The sequence below is a fragment of the Pelophylax lessonae genome, assembly GCF_965119305.1.
Source record: "Pelophylax lessonae genome assembly, chromosome: 2".
Lineage (NCBI taxonomy): Eukaryota > Metazoa > Chordata > Amphibia > Anura > Ranidae > Pelophylax > Pelophylax lessonae.
In genome coordinates, this window is record NC_138769.1 from 1419505 (window position 1) to 1435735 (window position 16231).

The following is a 16231-nucleotide window of genomic DNA, read 5'->3' on the forward strand; positions in this document are numbered from 1 at the left end:
TCCCCTGACCTTATCGGGTCCTATAATGGCGAATCCGGGTCCCCTGACTTTATCGGGTCCTGTAATGGCGAATCCGGGTCCCCTGACCTTATCGGGTCCTGTAATGGTGAATCCGGGTCCCCTGACCTTATTGGGTCCTATAATGGCGAATCCGGGTCCCCTGACCTTATCGGGTCCTATAATGGCGAATCCGGGTCCCCAACCTCACCAGGTTCTGCAATGGGTGTTCTGGAGCCCCCTGATCTTATCGGGTCCTTTAATGGTGAATCCGGGCCCCCTGACCTCATTGGGTTGATTGCTGATGATTGGCCAAAGCATTCGCCTGAACTGTACTATCAGAGCCATGATTGGTATCACTAAAGGGGTTCACCAGCAGGAGGAAGGAGGTCCTGATTCCTCTATATAGATCTTTATATCACTAGAGGGATCACCAGCAGGAGGATGGAAGGTCCTGATTCCTCTATATAGATCTTTATATCACTAGAGGGGTCCCCAGCAGGAGGAGGGAGGTCCTGATTCCTCTATATAGATCTTTATATCACTAGAGGGGTCCCCAGCAGGAGGATGGAAGGTCCTGATTCCTCTATATAGATCTTTATATCACTAGAGGGGTCCCCAGCAGGAGGAGGGAGGTCCTGATTCCTCTATATAGATCTTTATATCACTAGAGGGGTCCCCAGCAGGATGAAGGAGGTCCTGATTCCTCTATATAGATCTTTATATCACTGGAGGGGTCACCAGTAGGGATAATCGAACGGTTCGGGTTGACCATCGGTTCGACCCGAACATTGACTGTTCGAAATTCGGCAACCAGAACCGACCAAAATGCAATGGGACAGGAACTGGGCTTTAAAAGCCCGTGATTGGACCAGAACCATTAGTAAAAGCCAATTGAGGGGGCAGGAGGATGCTAGGAATGTGATTGGAGTAACTAGGGGGTCCAGAGGCCAATCAGTAGTGAATACGCCCGCCAGTATATAAGATAGCCCCGCCAAATCTCTAGCACTGTAATACAGGACATGGAAGAGAGTGGAAGCAGTTCTGTTACTTCTGCTACAAAGTGTCATTTAGCAATTATTAGTGTGAGGAAAGGGATATCTAGTGTAGTTAGGGTGCTATTTTCCACTATAGTTAGATTTAATAATCTAGTTTCTGTAGGGAAAGTGTTAAGTGTAAGGGGACCGTAGTGTAGTGTAGGGTTAACTGACTGCTATGGCAGGGTGACCAAACCCTTCCATGTCAGGGTGACCGCTATAGAGAAAAGGTCGTTTCTCTTAGGTCACTTAGAGAACAGTAATATGGCTTCTCACCGGTCACCCTGCTTTTTGCTGCAGGCGTTTATAGAGCTTTTTTGAGGACATGTTTGGAGTCAGGCATGACATCTGAACTTCTGTGTATGGGTATATATACACACACACATGTATGTATATATACATATACAGATATATAGGTGTGAAAATAGCAGAACACTATACTTGCTCTAATGAAATAATTAACACCCATATGGCTTCTCTCCTATCACACCTATATGTGTATGTGTATAAATAAATACAGGTGTGTGTGTATATATACCCCTATACAGAAGTTCAGATGTTTTGCCTGCCTCCAAAGACCCACAAAAAATGCCCAAAAAAACACCTGCGCCAAAAAAAAATGCCCAGGGGTGTTATTGCAGGCGGTTTTTTTGGACATTTTTTGTGGGTCTTTGGAGGCAGGAAAAACATCTGAACTTCTGTATAGGGGTATATATACACACACATGTATGTATATATATACACATACACATACATAGGTGTGAAAGGAGAGAAGCCATATGGGTGTTAATTATTTCATTAGAGCAAGCATAGTGTTCTGCCACTTTCACACCTATATATGTGTATGTGTATATATACATACGTGTGTGTGTGTATATATACCCCTACACAGAATTTCAGATGTCATGCCTGACTCCAAACATGTCCTCAAAAAAGCCCTATAAACGCCTGCAGCAAAAAGCAGGGTGACAGGCGAGAAGCCATATCGCTGTTCTATAAGCGCAAGTTTAGTGTTCTGCTTCTATCACACCTATATATGTGTAAGTGTATATATACATACATGTGTGTGTGTGTATATATACCCCTACACAGAAGTTCTGATGTTATGCCTGCCTCCAATAACCCCCAAAAAATGCCTAAAATGCTACAAAACCGGCAAGGTGTGAAAATAGTGAATTCGCAGCCTGTTCCCGCATCGCAAACGCACCCCTGGCAGTTCACACTGCCATATGCGATACGCTAGGGGGTGTCAATGTAATCTTAATGACACCCCCAGTTTGATCGCATATCGCAGTTCGCACAGGATCGGATCGCACAAATGTGAACCACTGTGCGATCCGATCCTGATGCGGCTGCAAAAAAGGGTCCTGTGCGTCTTTGCTGCGGGTGCGGTGAGAATTCAGCCATACAGAGTGTATGGCTGAACTCGCACCGCACAGCCGATCGCATGTAATGAAGGAGCGGTGCATGTAATGAAGGAGCAGCGCGCTCTTATATTATATGTGATCGCCGCAGCCGCACATATGTGAACCGGCACGAAGAACTCGGGGACCTCAACTAGAAGAGGAAAGTCCAAAACGAAGGTGAGAAGAATGATTGTAGTGAAGGAGTAGTTGATGCTTGGATCTGACTTCCAGTAGAGGTGGGCCGTCCTCAGGAAGAAGATTCCATGCTTGGGACAATCGTAGATCTAAACTCAGACAAAAAAAGGTTCCAAATAATCCCAAAAACATCTAAAAAAAGACGATGGCGATTGATGGAGCATTGGTATTTCTTCCATGTTCCTGTGTGTGATAGTCACACGTTGGTGTGTAGTAGGGATCGGTGAGGCCTGTCAGTGGTGTGGGGGAGGGGAAGGCGCACCTCGGGCAAAGGAGTGGTGGAGCAGGTTTGGTGAGCGGTGTGAAGGTTCTGCAGACTCAGAGCGGGGGAGTCTCTGCACTCAGGCCGCATTCTATGAGGTGAGACGCTTCAGGTGGGCTGTATGGGGGTACATTATACTATGGGGGGGGGGGTAATATACCGGGTGCGGGGGCGGTAACGGTGACACAGGAATTCACATACAGGTGAGGGAGGTGAAGTTTTATCTCTCCATAGAAATAGAGGAGGAGGAGGTGAGATACAATACGACTTATGTTACTTATTTATACTCAACCAGCACTTCCCGTAATATCATTACACATTATATACCGTATAATAATACCGAGTATATAATATATCACACTGTATAATATAGAGTATATAATATATCACACTGTATAATATAGAGAGTATATAATATATCACACTGTATAATATAGAGAGTATATAATATATCACACTGTATAATATAGAGAGTATATAATATATCACACTGTATAATATAGAGAGTATATAATATATCACACTGTATAATATAGAGAGTATATAATATATCACACTGTATAATATAGAGTATATAATATATCACACTGTATAATATAGAGAGTATATAATATATCACACCGCACTGTATAATAACATCAGAGATTGGGATGATGATGATGATGATTGTGAGGTGTGAGGTCTGGTTGGGTGATATGAGGACAGGTTGGGATGATGATGATGATGATGATTGTGTGGTGTGGGGTCTGGTTGGGTGATATGAGGACAGGTTGGGATGATGATGATGATGATGATGATTGTGAGGTGTGAGGTCTGGTTGGGTGATATGAGGACAGGTTGGGATGATGATGATGATGATGATGATTGTGTGGTGTGGGGTCTGGTTGGGTGATATGAGGACAGGTTGGGATGATGATGATGATGATGATGATGATGATGATGATGATGATGATGATGATTGTGTGGTGTGGGGTCTGGTTGGGTGATATGAGGACAGGTTGGGATGATGATGATGATGATGATGATGATGATGATGAGTGTGAGGTGTGAGGTCTGGTTGGGTGATATGAGGACAGGTTGGGATGATGATGATGATGATGATTGTGTGGTGTGGGGTCTGGTTGGGTGATATGAAGACAGGTTGGGATGATGATGATGATGATGATTGTGTGGTGTGGGGTCTGGTTGGGTGATATGAGGACAGGTTGGGATGATGATGATGATGATGATGATGATGATGAGTGTGAGGTGTGAGGTCTGGTTGGGTGATATGAGGACAGGTTGGGATGATGATGATGATGATGATTGTGTGGTGTGGGGTCTGGTTGGGTGATATGAGGACAGGTTGGGATGATGATGATGATGATGATGATGATGATGATGATGATTGTGTGGTGTGGGGTCTGGTTGGGTGATATGAGGACAGGTTGGGATGATGATGATGATGATGATGATGATGATGATGATGATGATGATGATGATTGTGTGGTGTGGGGTCTGGTTGAGTGATATGAGGACAGGTTGGGATGATGATGATGATGATGATGATGATGATGATGATGATGATGATGATGATGATGATGATGATGATTGTGTGGTGTGGGGTCTGGTTGGGTGATATGAGGACAGGTTGGGATGATGATGATGATGATGATGATGATGATGATGATGATTGTGTGGTGTGAGGTCTGGTTGGGTGATATGAGGACAGGTTGGGATGATGATGATGATGATGATGAGTGTGTGGTGTGAGGTGTGGTTGGGTAATATGAGGACAGGTTGGGATGATGATGATGATGATGATGATGATGATGATGATGATGATGATTGTGTGGTGTGAGGTCTGGTTGGGTGATATGAGGACAGGTTGGGATGATGATGATGATGATGATGATGATGATGATGATGATGAGTGTGAGGTGTGAGGTCTGGTTGGGTGATATGAGGACAGGTTGGGATGATGATGATGATGATGATGATGATGATGATGATTGTGTGGTGTGAAGTCTGGTTGGGTATATACAGTGCCTTGCGAAAGTATTCGCCCCCCTTGAACTTTTTGACCTTTTGCCACATCTCAGGCTTCAAACATAAAGATATAAAACTGTAATTTTTTGTGAAGAATCAACAACAAGTGGGACACAATCATGAAGTGGAACGAAATTTATTGGATATTTCAAACTTTTTTAACAAATAAAAAACTGAAAAATTGGGCGTGCAAAATTATTCAGCCCCCTTAAGTTAATACTTTGTAGCGCCACATTTTGCTGCGATTACAGCTGTAAGTCGCTTGGGGTATGTCTCTATCAGTTTTGCACATCGAGAGACTGAAATTTTTGCCCATTCCTCCTTGCAAAACAGCTGGAGCTCAGTGAGGTTGGATGGAGAGCGTTTGTGAACAGCAGTTTTCAGTTCTTTCCACAGATTCTCGATTGGATTCAGGTCTGGACTTTGACTTGGCCATTCTAACACCTGGATATGTTTATTTGTGAACCATTCCATTGTAGATTTTGCTTTATGTTTTGGATCATTGTCTTGTTGGAAGACAAATCTCCGTCCCAGTCTCAGGTCTTTTGCAGACTCCATCAGGTTTTCTTCCAGAATGGTCCTGTATTTGGCTCCATCCATCTTCCCATCAATTTTAACCATCTTTCCTGTCCCTGCTGAAGAAAAGCAGGCCCAAACCATGATGCTGCCCCCACCATGTTTCACAGTGGGGTTGGTGTGTTCAGGGTGATGAGCTGTGTTGCTTTTACGCCAAACATAAAGTTTTGCATTGTTGCCAAAAAGTTTGATTTTGGTTTCATCCGACCAGAGCTCCTTCTTCCACATGTTTGGTGTCTCCCAGGTGGCTTGTGGGAAACTTTAAACGACACTTTTTATGGATATCTTTAAGAAATGGCTTTCTTCTTGCCACTCTTCCATAAAGGGCAGATTTGTGCAGTATACGACTGATTGTTGTCCTATGGACAGAGTCTCCCACCTCAGCTGTAGATCTCTGCAGTTCATCCAGAGTGATCATGGGCCTCTTGGCTGCATCTCTGATCAGTCTTCTCCTTGTATGAGCTGAAAGTTTAGAGGGACGGCCAGGTCTTCGTAGATTTGCAGTGGTCTGATACTCCTTCCATTTCAATATTATCGCTTGCACAGTGCTCCTTGGGATGTTTAAAGCTTGGGAAATCTTTTTGTATCCAAATCCGGCTTTAAACTTCTCCACAACAGTATCTCGGACCTGCCTGGTGTGTTCCTTGTTCTTCATGATGCTCTCTGCGCTTTAAACGGACCTCTGAGACTATCACAGTGCAGGTGCATTTATATGGAGACTTGATTACACACAGGTGGATTCTATTTATCATCATTAGTCATTTAGGTCAACATTGGATCATTCAGAGATCCTCACTGAACTTCTGGAGAGAGTTTGCTGCACTGAAAGTAAAGGGGCTGAATAATTTTGCACGCCCAATTTTTCAGTTTATTATTTGTTAACAAAGTTTGAAATATCCAATAAATTTCGTTCCACTTCATGATTGTGTCCCACTTGTTGATTCTTCACAAAAAATTACAGTTTTATATCTTTATGTTTGAAGTCTGAAATGTGGCAAAAGGTCGCAAAGTTCAAGGGGGCCGAATACTTTTGCAAGGCACTGTATGAGGACAGGTTGAAAAAAGCCTTTCAGTATGGTATCCAGGCACAGGGCCCCCCCACCTTATCATTAGAGGGGGGTAACATTGTAGAAAGTTTGACACCTGATGTGAGAATTGAAGGGTTTCATAGTGGTGAAGTCTGAGCTTAGGGAATGCGGAGGATGGGAAGAATGTGGTGTAAGTGCTGAGCATACAAGTGGTGAGTGGCTGAGTCATCGGGAATCCATGACTGTAACCGGTACGGCTGGTGAGAGGGTTCCTGGTAGTCCTACACTGAGGACTGGTGGGAGTTTCATGTGTTCCCTTCTAATAGAATGAGCTCCTGTCATCCAATTATAAACAGATCCTTGTCCAGAGGAGATTTCGGAAGGAAAACTTTTCTCTTAGATTAAAATTTCGGAAGGAAAACCTTTCTCTTAGATTAAAATTTCGGAAGGAAAACCTTTCTCTTAGATTAAAATTTCGGAAGGAAAACTTTTCTCTTAGATTAAAATTTCGGAAAGAAAACCTAAAATTTCGGAAGGAAAACCTAAAATTTCGGAAGGAAAACCTTTCTCTTTGATTAAAATTTTGTAAGGAAAACCTTTCTCTTAGATTAAAATTTCGGAAGGAAAACCCTTCTCTTAGATTAAAATTTTGTAAGGAAAACCTTTCTCTTAGATTAAAATTTCGGAAGGAAAATTTTTCTCTTAGATAAAAATTTTGGAAGGAAAAGCTTTCTCTTAGATTAAAATTTCGGAAGGAAAAGCTTTCTCTTAGATTAAAATTTCGGAAGGAAAACTTTTCACTTAGATTAAAATTTCGGAAAGAAAACCTAAAATTTCGGAAGGAAAACCTAAAATTTCGGAAGGAAAACCTTTCTCTTTGATTAAAATTTTGTAAGGAAAACCTTTCTCTTAGATTAAAATTTCGGAAGGAAAACCTTTCTCTTAGATTAAAATTTTGTAAGGAAAACCTTTCTCTTAGATTAAAATTTCGTAAGGAAAGCCTTTCTCTTAGATTAAAATTTCGTAAGGAAAACCTTTCTCTTAGATTAAAATTTCGTAAGGAAAATTTTTCTCTTAGATTAAAATTTCGGAAGGAAAAGCTTTCTCTTGGATTAAAATTTCAGAAGGAAAACCTTTCTCTTAGATACTTTAGGAAAGTTTATCACACTGTAGATCTGTGCACCTCTTGCTGTTTGTCTGTCACTGCGGCCATACTAGGAGGTTAGGTTACAGGAGAGTTAAATTCTAAAGTAGGCCCCTGCCTCTCCTCCCCTTGGAAAGGATGGCGGGACTGATGTGGCCGTCGTGTTCGGAGGCTGCCATAGATCTTGTTGGTTTTGGGGATTTGTCTTTTCCCTTCCCTCCTATTTGGTTTTGGATGGTTTTTGAATCAATTTGGACATTGAGCATCGGGAGATTCGTTGTTTGGAGTCTCTACTAAATGGTTGCCGTTTAGGACTGTTTACACCTAAATCCAGGGCCGGCCCTTCCATGGGTCCATTGGACTCAGCCAGCAATTTGAGAGGGGCGGCAAACTGACGGCCAAGATTTTTTTCCCAGCAGTTTTGTGTGTGAGAACTGCCCCCCTGGACCGCTCCAATGCCACCCTGCTGCCCTCAACACACATACTCATAGTTGCCGGGCACGAGGGTGCTCACACAGTCTAACCCCGGCTGGTAAACATCCAAGCGCGCATGAAGAGCTCAGGTGTGTGTACTGCCGGGGCGGGGAACCCACAGGAGAGCAAAGATCCCTTTCCCACCGGCTCCGCCATCAGCCGATGTTCGGGCACAGCTTCCATTTCTATTGGGTGGAACTGGAGGAGTAGATGCCCGGCCCGCCTGCTCACGCCCTTTGATGGGCATGATTTATTTTTGGGGGGCAGCATTTCATTCTTGGACCCAGGCAGCACAATGTCTCGGGCCAGCCCTGCCTAAATCTATGTATGGGATCGGTTATTATATTTTCCCTGAGGGATGGTGGCTCCCTATTGGCCCATCTTTATTTGGTTTTAAGCATTTTACAGATCAGAAGCCATATAAATGTCTGGGCCCATACAATGCTCTGTTGAAGCAGGTATTGGATCGTATTCTTGATGCTGTATGAAGTGTATATAACATCAAATACGTGGATCCTGAAGAAGCCCCAAAATCAGGCGAAACGCGTTGATCCAGATCCTTTTGTACCGATATCTGAACTTGCTTATCCTGTCAAGTCGGGTTAACTATAAATATGTTTTTGACAATGATATTGCTTTACCGATTAATCTAGATGGTTTTTAATATGTGATGTATTAATACATTGATTAAGTTTTTATTAATTTGTGACCAGGGCCTATTTTGTGATTCGGCACTGCGTGATTTTAACAGACAATTGCGCGGTCGTGCGACGCTGTACCCAAACGAATTTGACGTCCTTTTTTCCCCACAAACAGAGCTTTCTTTTGGTGGTATTTGATCACCTGTGCGATTTTTACTTTTTGCGCTATAAACAAAAAAAAAAAGCGACAATTTTGAAAAAATAACAATATTTTTCACATTTTTTATATGAAATTCCCCCCCCCCAAAAAAATGTAAAAATCAAAATTTTTTAACATTTTAGGCCAATTTGTTTTCTGCTACATATGTTTGGTAAAAAAAATCGCAAAAAGCGTATTTTGATTGGTTTGCGCAAAAGTTATCGCGTTTACTAACTAAGGGAAAGATTTATGTCATTTTTGTTGTTTTTTTTTTAACGAGTAATAGCGGCAAACTGCGATTTTTTTTTTTGCGGTACTGCGACATTGCGGACAGATCGGACCCTTGACTGACATTTTTTACACTTTTGGGGGTACCAGTGACATTACTACAGTAATCAGTGCTATACATATGCACTGTTACTGTAAAAATTACACTGGCAGTGAAGGAGTTAACTTTATTGGAGAGGGAGGGGTTAAGTGTGTCCTAGGGGCGTGTTTATAACTGTGATTGGCTGTGGCTACTAGTGTAAGAACAGAGATCAACGGTCCTACATAGTAGAACCGTGTGATCTCCATTCTTACACAGGGGAGAATGACAGGCGGCTTTGTTTACATTAGCCGTCTGCCTTTCTCCCGGTGTAACCGACGATCGCAAGTGCCCGGCGGACATCGGGTCCACCAGGCACAGCACACGCGCCGTGGGGGGGGGGGGGGGGGTCCGTGACCGAGTGAGAGCGCGCTTCTGGTGGCGCATGCTCGCTCCCTAGAGCCTCACAGGCTAGCGATGTAGCCCTAAGTCGCTTTGTATGTGAGGGGCTGACCTCACATAGTCGTGCGGCGGTCGGCAAGTGGTTAAGGGGGGGAATCCTCCCGGGGCTGAAGTGGTTAAACTTTATTTCAGCTCTTGAACATCAAAGAACAGACAGAGCAACTTGGAGAGTAAGAATAGAGCTGAACGTCTTCCATCACTTCCTCTATAACAGGAACACCAGGGGGCGCCAACTAAGTGCAGTATCAAACATTATTCCAGCTCTTCAGCACCAGAGAGCGAACAGAACAATTTATAAGGCCCAAGAATGGAAAGTAAGAATAGAGCTAAACGTCTTCCATCTCTTAATCTATACCAGGAACACGAGGGGGCGCCAACTAAGTGCAGTATTAAAACACAAAAAAAGTAAAAGGGCAACTCCCATGCATAAAGAGAAAGGCAGGCAGGCGTGTCTGATTTACCTGCAGACTGATGGTGGGCACAAGTCAGGATCTCCAACTGGACGGACGTTTCCTCTCCTCACGCTCAAGGCCCATGAGGGATTAGAAGTAGCAGGGCCGGCGTGGAACGCAATCAGAAGTGATGTCAGTAAGTAAATTCTCTCCCAGTTGCGTTCCATGCTGACGCAGCTACTTCCGGTCGCAATCCAATTCCCCCCACCCCCCCATGGTCCTCAAGCGCGTTAAGGAACAGAAACGTCAGTCCAGTTGGAGAACCTGACTTGCGCCCACCATCTGTCCGCAGATAAATCAGACACGCCTGCCTTTCTCTTTTTACATGTCAGCTGCCCATTGTCTTTTTAATAAACTTGTGTTTTAATGCTACACTTAGTTGGCGCCCTCTTGTGTTCCTGTGAAGCGAAGGAAGATGTTTAGCTCTACTCTTACCTTCCATTTTTTTGGTTTATAAGTTGGGGCTCAGGGATCTCCAAACTACGGCCCTCCAGCTGTTGTGGAACTACACGTTCCATGAGGCATTGTAAAACTCTGACATTTACAGGCATGATGGGAATTGTAGTTCATGAACATAGTTTGGAGACCCCTGGAGGTGGTAGCCGGAAACTCCAACATCGGTATGAAAATCTTTATTTCCGGCACAGGAGTAGATAAAATGCTGACGTTTCGGTGAGGAACCGCGGTAGAAGTTGGTCTGTCTGCTCTTTGATGCTGAAGAGGGGAAAGAGGAGAAGTCATGACTTTTTACTGGCAGATAAATACATTTCATGGCAGCTTTTTGGAAGGGTTCCCATACACAGGGTGAGGGGCTTCAGTCTTTGTATCTGTGGAGGAAACACAAACTTTGTTGTTGTAACGGAACCGCGACCCCGCAATGTGCTTGTGGGCTTCCGTCAGTATACGGCTTCCTTCAGTCTTGGACATAGATATCAGATATTACAGCTGCCCCCCATACAAAGCTAGCCAAGAATAGCTTGTATAGATCTGGAAAATTTATTGAACAAACTTACACCAAATATATACTCCTGATCAGATGACCACACCAGGTCAGGTGTCTGATTACATTATCATATGCAGATGAAATTGTATACAGAAATAGAATTAACCTGAACTAATTATCTAGCCATCTGGACAGAAACAATATGTGATTTAACCACTTTAAGACTGGAAGGATTTCCCCCCTTAATGACCAGGCCCTATTTTGCGATTCAGCACATCGTTACTTTAAGGGCTCTTTCACACGGGCGATCCGATCAGATCCGCCTGTCAGTTTTTTAGGCAGATCTGATCGGATCCTCCATGCAGCTCTATGGGGCAGCGGGTGTCAGCAGAGACACCTCCGCTGACACCCGCTGCCATCCGTATCCGATCCTGTCCGTGAAATCTGGACGGATGGAAACCCTATTTTTCCATCCGTTCAGTAATCGGATCGGATCGGATCTGATGAGAGTGGACAGGCGGTCCGCTCCGATCTCCCATAGAGGGCAGCGGGTGCTGAGACACCTCCCTCTCCGCTCTGCAAGCGGAGATGGAGCTGTCATCCGCCGGCTCAGCGGGGATCGCGGATCGATCCCCGCTGAGCAACACGGATCCGCCTACGGAGCGGACCGTGTGAAAGAGCCCTAACTGACAATTGCGCAGTCGTGCAACACTGTACCCAAATAAAATTTATGTGCTCAAGTAGAGCTTTTTTTTTGGGTGTATTTGATCATCTGTGCGATTTTTATTTTTTGCGCTTTAAACAAAAAAAGAGCGACAATTCTGAAAAAAGAAAAACAATATTTTTCACTCTCTGCTATATGAAATCCCCCCCCCCCCCCAAATTTAAAAATCAAAATGTTTTAACATTTTAGGCCAATTTGTTTTCTGCTACATATTTTGGTAAAAAAATCCCAGTAAGCGTATCTTGATTGGTTTGCGCAAAAGTTATCGCGTCTACAAACTAGGGGAGAGATATGTCATTTTTATTGTTTTTTTTTTTTTTTACTAGTAATGGCGGCAATCTGTGATTTTTAGTGGGACTGCGACATTGCGGTGGACAGATCGGACCCCTAACTGATATTTTTTACACTTTTGGGGGGACCAGTGACATTACTGCAGTAATCAGTGCTAAAAATATGTAAACACATCTCACCAAACTTCTCTCTCAGCGGGGAGAGATCGCGGGTGTCAGGAGGCAATCGGAGCCGCCTGCCCGCTGCATCAGCTTCCCCGCTGAGGAGCGGGGGCAGGAGTGTGCCACCTGCGGCACACGCTCGCCCCCTAGCCTCCCGGGAGCGAGCACTGTACATGTACGGCGATTTGCCTGGGAGCGGCTGCCTGCCGCAGTGTAACTGGCGGTCGTTAACTGGTTAATTAACAATTAACAATGGGACAGACAGGCTTAACAGAATCCACATCACACCTCAATACACAGACAATAGGAAGAGACCACCAGTGACAGACTGTCCATCTCTGCATTGAAGGACATGGAACAGAAACCAATGTGATTCGCTCTACCAATGTTCAGAATCAAACAGGCCAGGAATAATCATCATATATTTCTTGAGATATATGGTTCATAAATATTACTGTGCCAGCTGAAGTAATCCAAACCATATTCTCAGTGTCCATTAAGTACCTGTCCAATTCCATGGTCACCCTAATAGACACAGGGTGGCTTAGACATAAGAGAGGTCTAGGGGGCGGAGAGAGGGATTTCTCAACCTCTCCAAGGTAAGCTGTGTTCCACGGGCCCCCCAACCAAAGTGACTCCCGGCACGCTGTGGCACTCTGCATTGATTGGGGGCACGCTGTGGCACTCTGCATTGATTAGGGGCACGCTGTGGCACTCTGCATTGATTGGGGCATGCTGTGGCACTCTGCATTGATGGGGGCACGCTGTGGCACTCTGCATTGATTGGCGGCATGCTGTGGCACTCTGCATTGATGGGGGGCAAGCTGTGGCACTCTGCATTGATTGGGGGCACGCTGTGGCACTCTGCATTGATTAGGGGCAAGCTGTGGCACTCTGCATTGATTGGGGGCATGCTGTGGCACTCTGCATTGACGGGGGCACGCTGTGGCACTCTGCATTGATTGGCGGCATGCTGTGGCACTCTGCATTGATGGGGGGCAAGCTGTGGCACTCTGCATTGATGGGGGGCACACTGTGGCACTCTGCATTGATTGGGGGCATGCTATGGTCACTCTGCATTGATTGGGGGCACGCTGTGGCACTCTGCATTGATTGGGGGCATGCTGTGGCACTCTGCATTGATGGGGGGCAAGCTGTGGCACTCTGCATTGATTGGGGGCACACTGTGGCACTCTGCATTGATTGGGGGCATGCTATGGTCACTCTGCATTAATTGGGGGCACGCTGTGGCACTCTGCATTGATTGTGGGCACGCTGTGGCACTCTGCATTGACGGGGGCATGCTGTGGCACTCTGCATTGATGGGGGGCATGCTGTGGCACTCTGCATTGATGGGGGGCACGCTGTGGCACTCTGCATTGATGGGGGGCACGCTGGTCACTAATTTTTCTGCTTGCACCCCCCCAAAAATTTTGAGCACCAGCCGCCACTGTGTCTGATGATCAGGCCTGCTGCTGGGTGAAAAGGCAGACCGAACACTAAATACTACAAGAACTGCATGTTTTGGGGTAACCATTAAGGGGCGCCCCGTTATTCTGGTTCTGATCTGAGTTTGGATTGTTGCTCGGAAGAGCACCTGATTTGTTTGTTTTATTCAATGGACTTGCTGTAAGAACCCCTCCTGGGTTAAACTGCGTTTGTTTGCTGCCTTACTGAAAACAAGTGAAGGACAAACCAGCTTGGACCATGCCTGGGTGTCCCTGTCCTGTGCATTGTTCTCCTCTACCAGTACTGGTTGAGCCGGTTCCCCCTACAATGGTTACTTAGCAATGTGATTAACATGGACCCTTCCAGGGACATGACAACCGGTGCGGGAAACCTTCAGAATGAGGAACACAATGCAGGACATTACTATAATAAAGGTGACACGAAGCACCCCTGACCTCTGACCCCATGTCCCTGATATTGGTTCTTTTACTGACCTTTCCTTCTCTCCAGCAGGGATGGATGAGGAATCCGTGTATTCAGCCCAATCATTTCACAGCAGGCCGGGATCTGAGAGGTAACCAATTGTCTATCAATTACCATTCATTATTATCATTATACAGGATTTATATGGCACCAACAGTTTGCGCAGCGCTTTACAATATAATGGAAGACAATACAGCAACACAATTACATAGAAGAGGGTTAGGAGGGCCCTGCTCCTGGGAGCTTACAATCTAATAGGGAGGGGAGGATGAAACAAAAGGTAATACCTGTGAGGGATGAACTGATGAGGGAAGTAGAAGATTTGGTTGTGCACTGAAGGAAGGATTAGGCCTCCCTGAAGAGATGAGTTTTCAGGGACAGAGCAAAAGATTGGGACATATTGGGGTAGGGAGTTCCAGAGGATGAGAGAGGCTCTGGAGAAGTCCTTGGGACGAGCATTGGAGGAGGAGACAAGGGAGCTAGAGAGCAGGAGGTGTAGGGAGGAGGGGAGAGCACGGTTTGGGTGATATTTGGAGACAAGATTGGTGATGTAGCTCGGGGCAGAATTATAAATGGCTTTTTATGTTATTGTTAGTGTTTTTAATTTTATTCTTGGGCAATGGGAAGCCAGTGGAGGGATTGTCAGAGAGGGGTGGAGGACACTGAATGGAGGGATTGGCAGAGAGGGGTGGAGGACACTGAATGGAGGTCAGTGGAGGGATTGGCAGAGAGGGGTAAATAAGGTTGTTGTCAGTGAGGTGGGAGCTCAGACAGGGACTCAGTCTGTCATTAGTCAGTGAGTCTGTCCATTCAACTACACATCGATCACTCAGTCTGTCCATTCAACTACACATCGATCACTCAGTCTGTCCATTCACCTACACATCGATCACTCAGTCTGTCCATACACCTACACATCGGTCAATAAAATTGGTCTGTAGGAGAAGAAGGGAACGTGAAATGGGAATGGGACAGAAACCGATAAACAGCTGAGCTATATACACAGTCCATTCCTGTTATATTCTCAGAGTTTGGGATAAAGCTGGATACAGCTACAGCTGAGCTATATACGCAGGCCAATATGAAGGAAGTAAGAGGGGGAGTTGGTCCTTTCATTGCCCCATCACAGGACCGTGTTCAGTCATGACCCAACCCCCCTTTACTGCCTGCTATAATCAGTTCTACATCGCTGTCACATAGGACTCGTGTGTGATTAAATCTGTCTTCCAATCCAGATACAATGATACCCAGAAGTCGGTCACCATCCAGACCCCGGCCAGCCAACCTCTTTTGGATGCTGAGGAGACAGGACGAGAAGATGAGGAGGAGGAGGGGAGGGTGAGACCTATATATCTAGTCTTCTTTATTATATCCTTCCAACAATCCATTCATCCCTCAGTTCATCCCAACAACCAACCAACAAGTCAACCAACCAACTTTCCACCCACTGATCCATCCATCCATCAATCCATTCCACCAACAAACCAATAAATCAACAAGCCAACCAATCAACTTTCCATCCATCCATCCATTTAACCAACCAATCAACCAACAAACCAACCAAGCAACCAACAAACCAATTACCCAACAAGCCAACCAACTTTCCATCCATTAATTTATCCCTCTGTTCATCCCATCAACCAACCAATCAATCAACAAACCAACTAACCAATCAACCAACAAATCAACCAACAAGCCAACCAACCAACTTTCCATCCATCCATCTATTCATCCAGTCATCCATCCACTCAAACATCTAACCAAATTTATATCCCTTCTTCCAACCATCCATCTTTTTTCTCATTTCTTTAACCATCTTTCCAACCAGCCAACCAACGTTCCATTCTTTCATCCAACCCCCTGTGCCTCTACTCTTCTTTTTAACTGAACAACCTTCCTTCCATCCATTCACCAAATAAACCAACCAAGTATCCAAATAAACAAACCTTCCACCCATCACATGCCCCCTCCC

General features: G+C 45.0%; 1 protein-coding gene across 2 annotated transcripts in view; it reads left to right on the forward strand.

The window, feature by feature from the left end:
• The first annotated feature begins 2893 nt into the window (after positions 1-2893).
• Positions 2894-16231, forward strand: part of LOC309546115 (vang-like protein 2) — a 35981-nt gene continuing 22643 nt past the window's right edge. Inside the window, exons 1-3 of one of the 2 annotated variants that reach the window (XM_082245642.1) lie at positions 2894-2995; positions 14290-14350; positions 15495-15597. In XM_082245642.1, the coding sequence (XP_082101768.1) occupies positions 14292-14350; positions 15495-15597 (162 nt within the window). In that variant the 5' untranslated portion in view covers positions 2894-2995; positions 14290-14291. Of the gene's footprint in view, positions 2996-14286; positions 14351-15494; positions 15598-16231 lie in introns of both variants that reach the window. The other variant, XM_082245643.1, reaches the window with a different exon arrangement.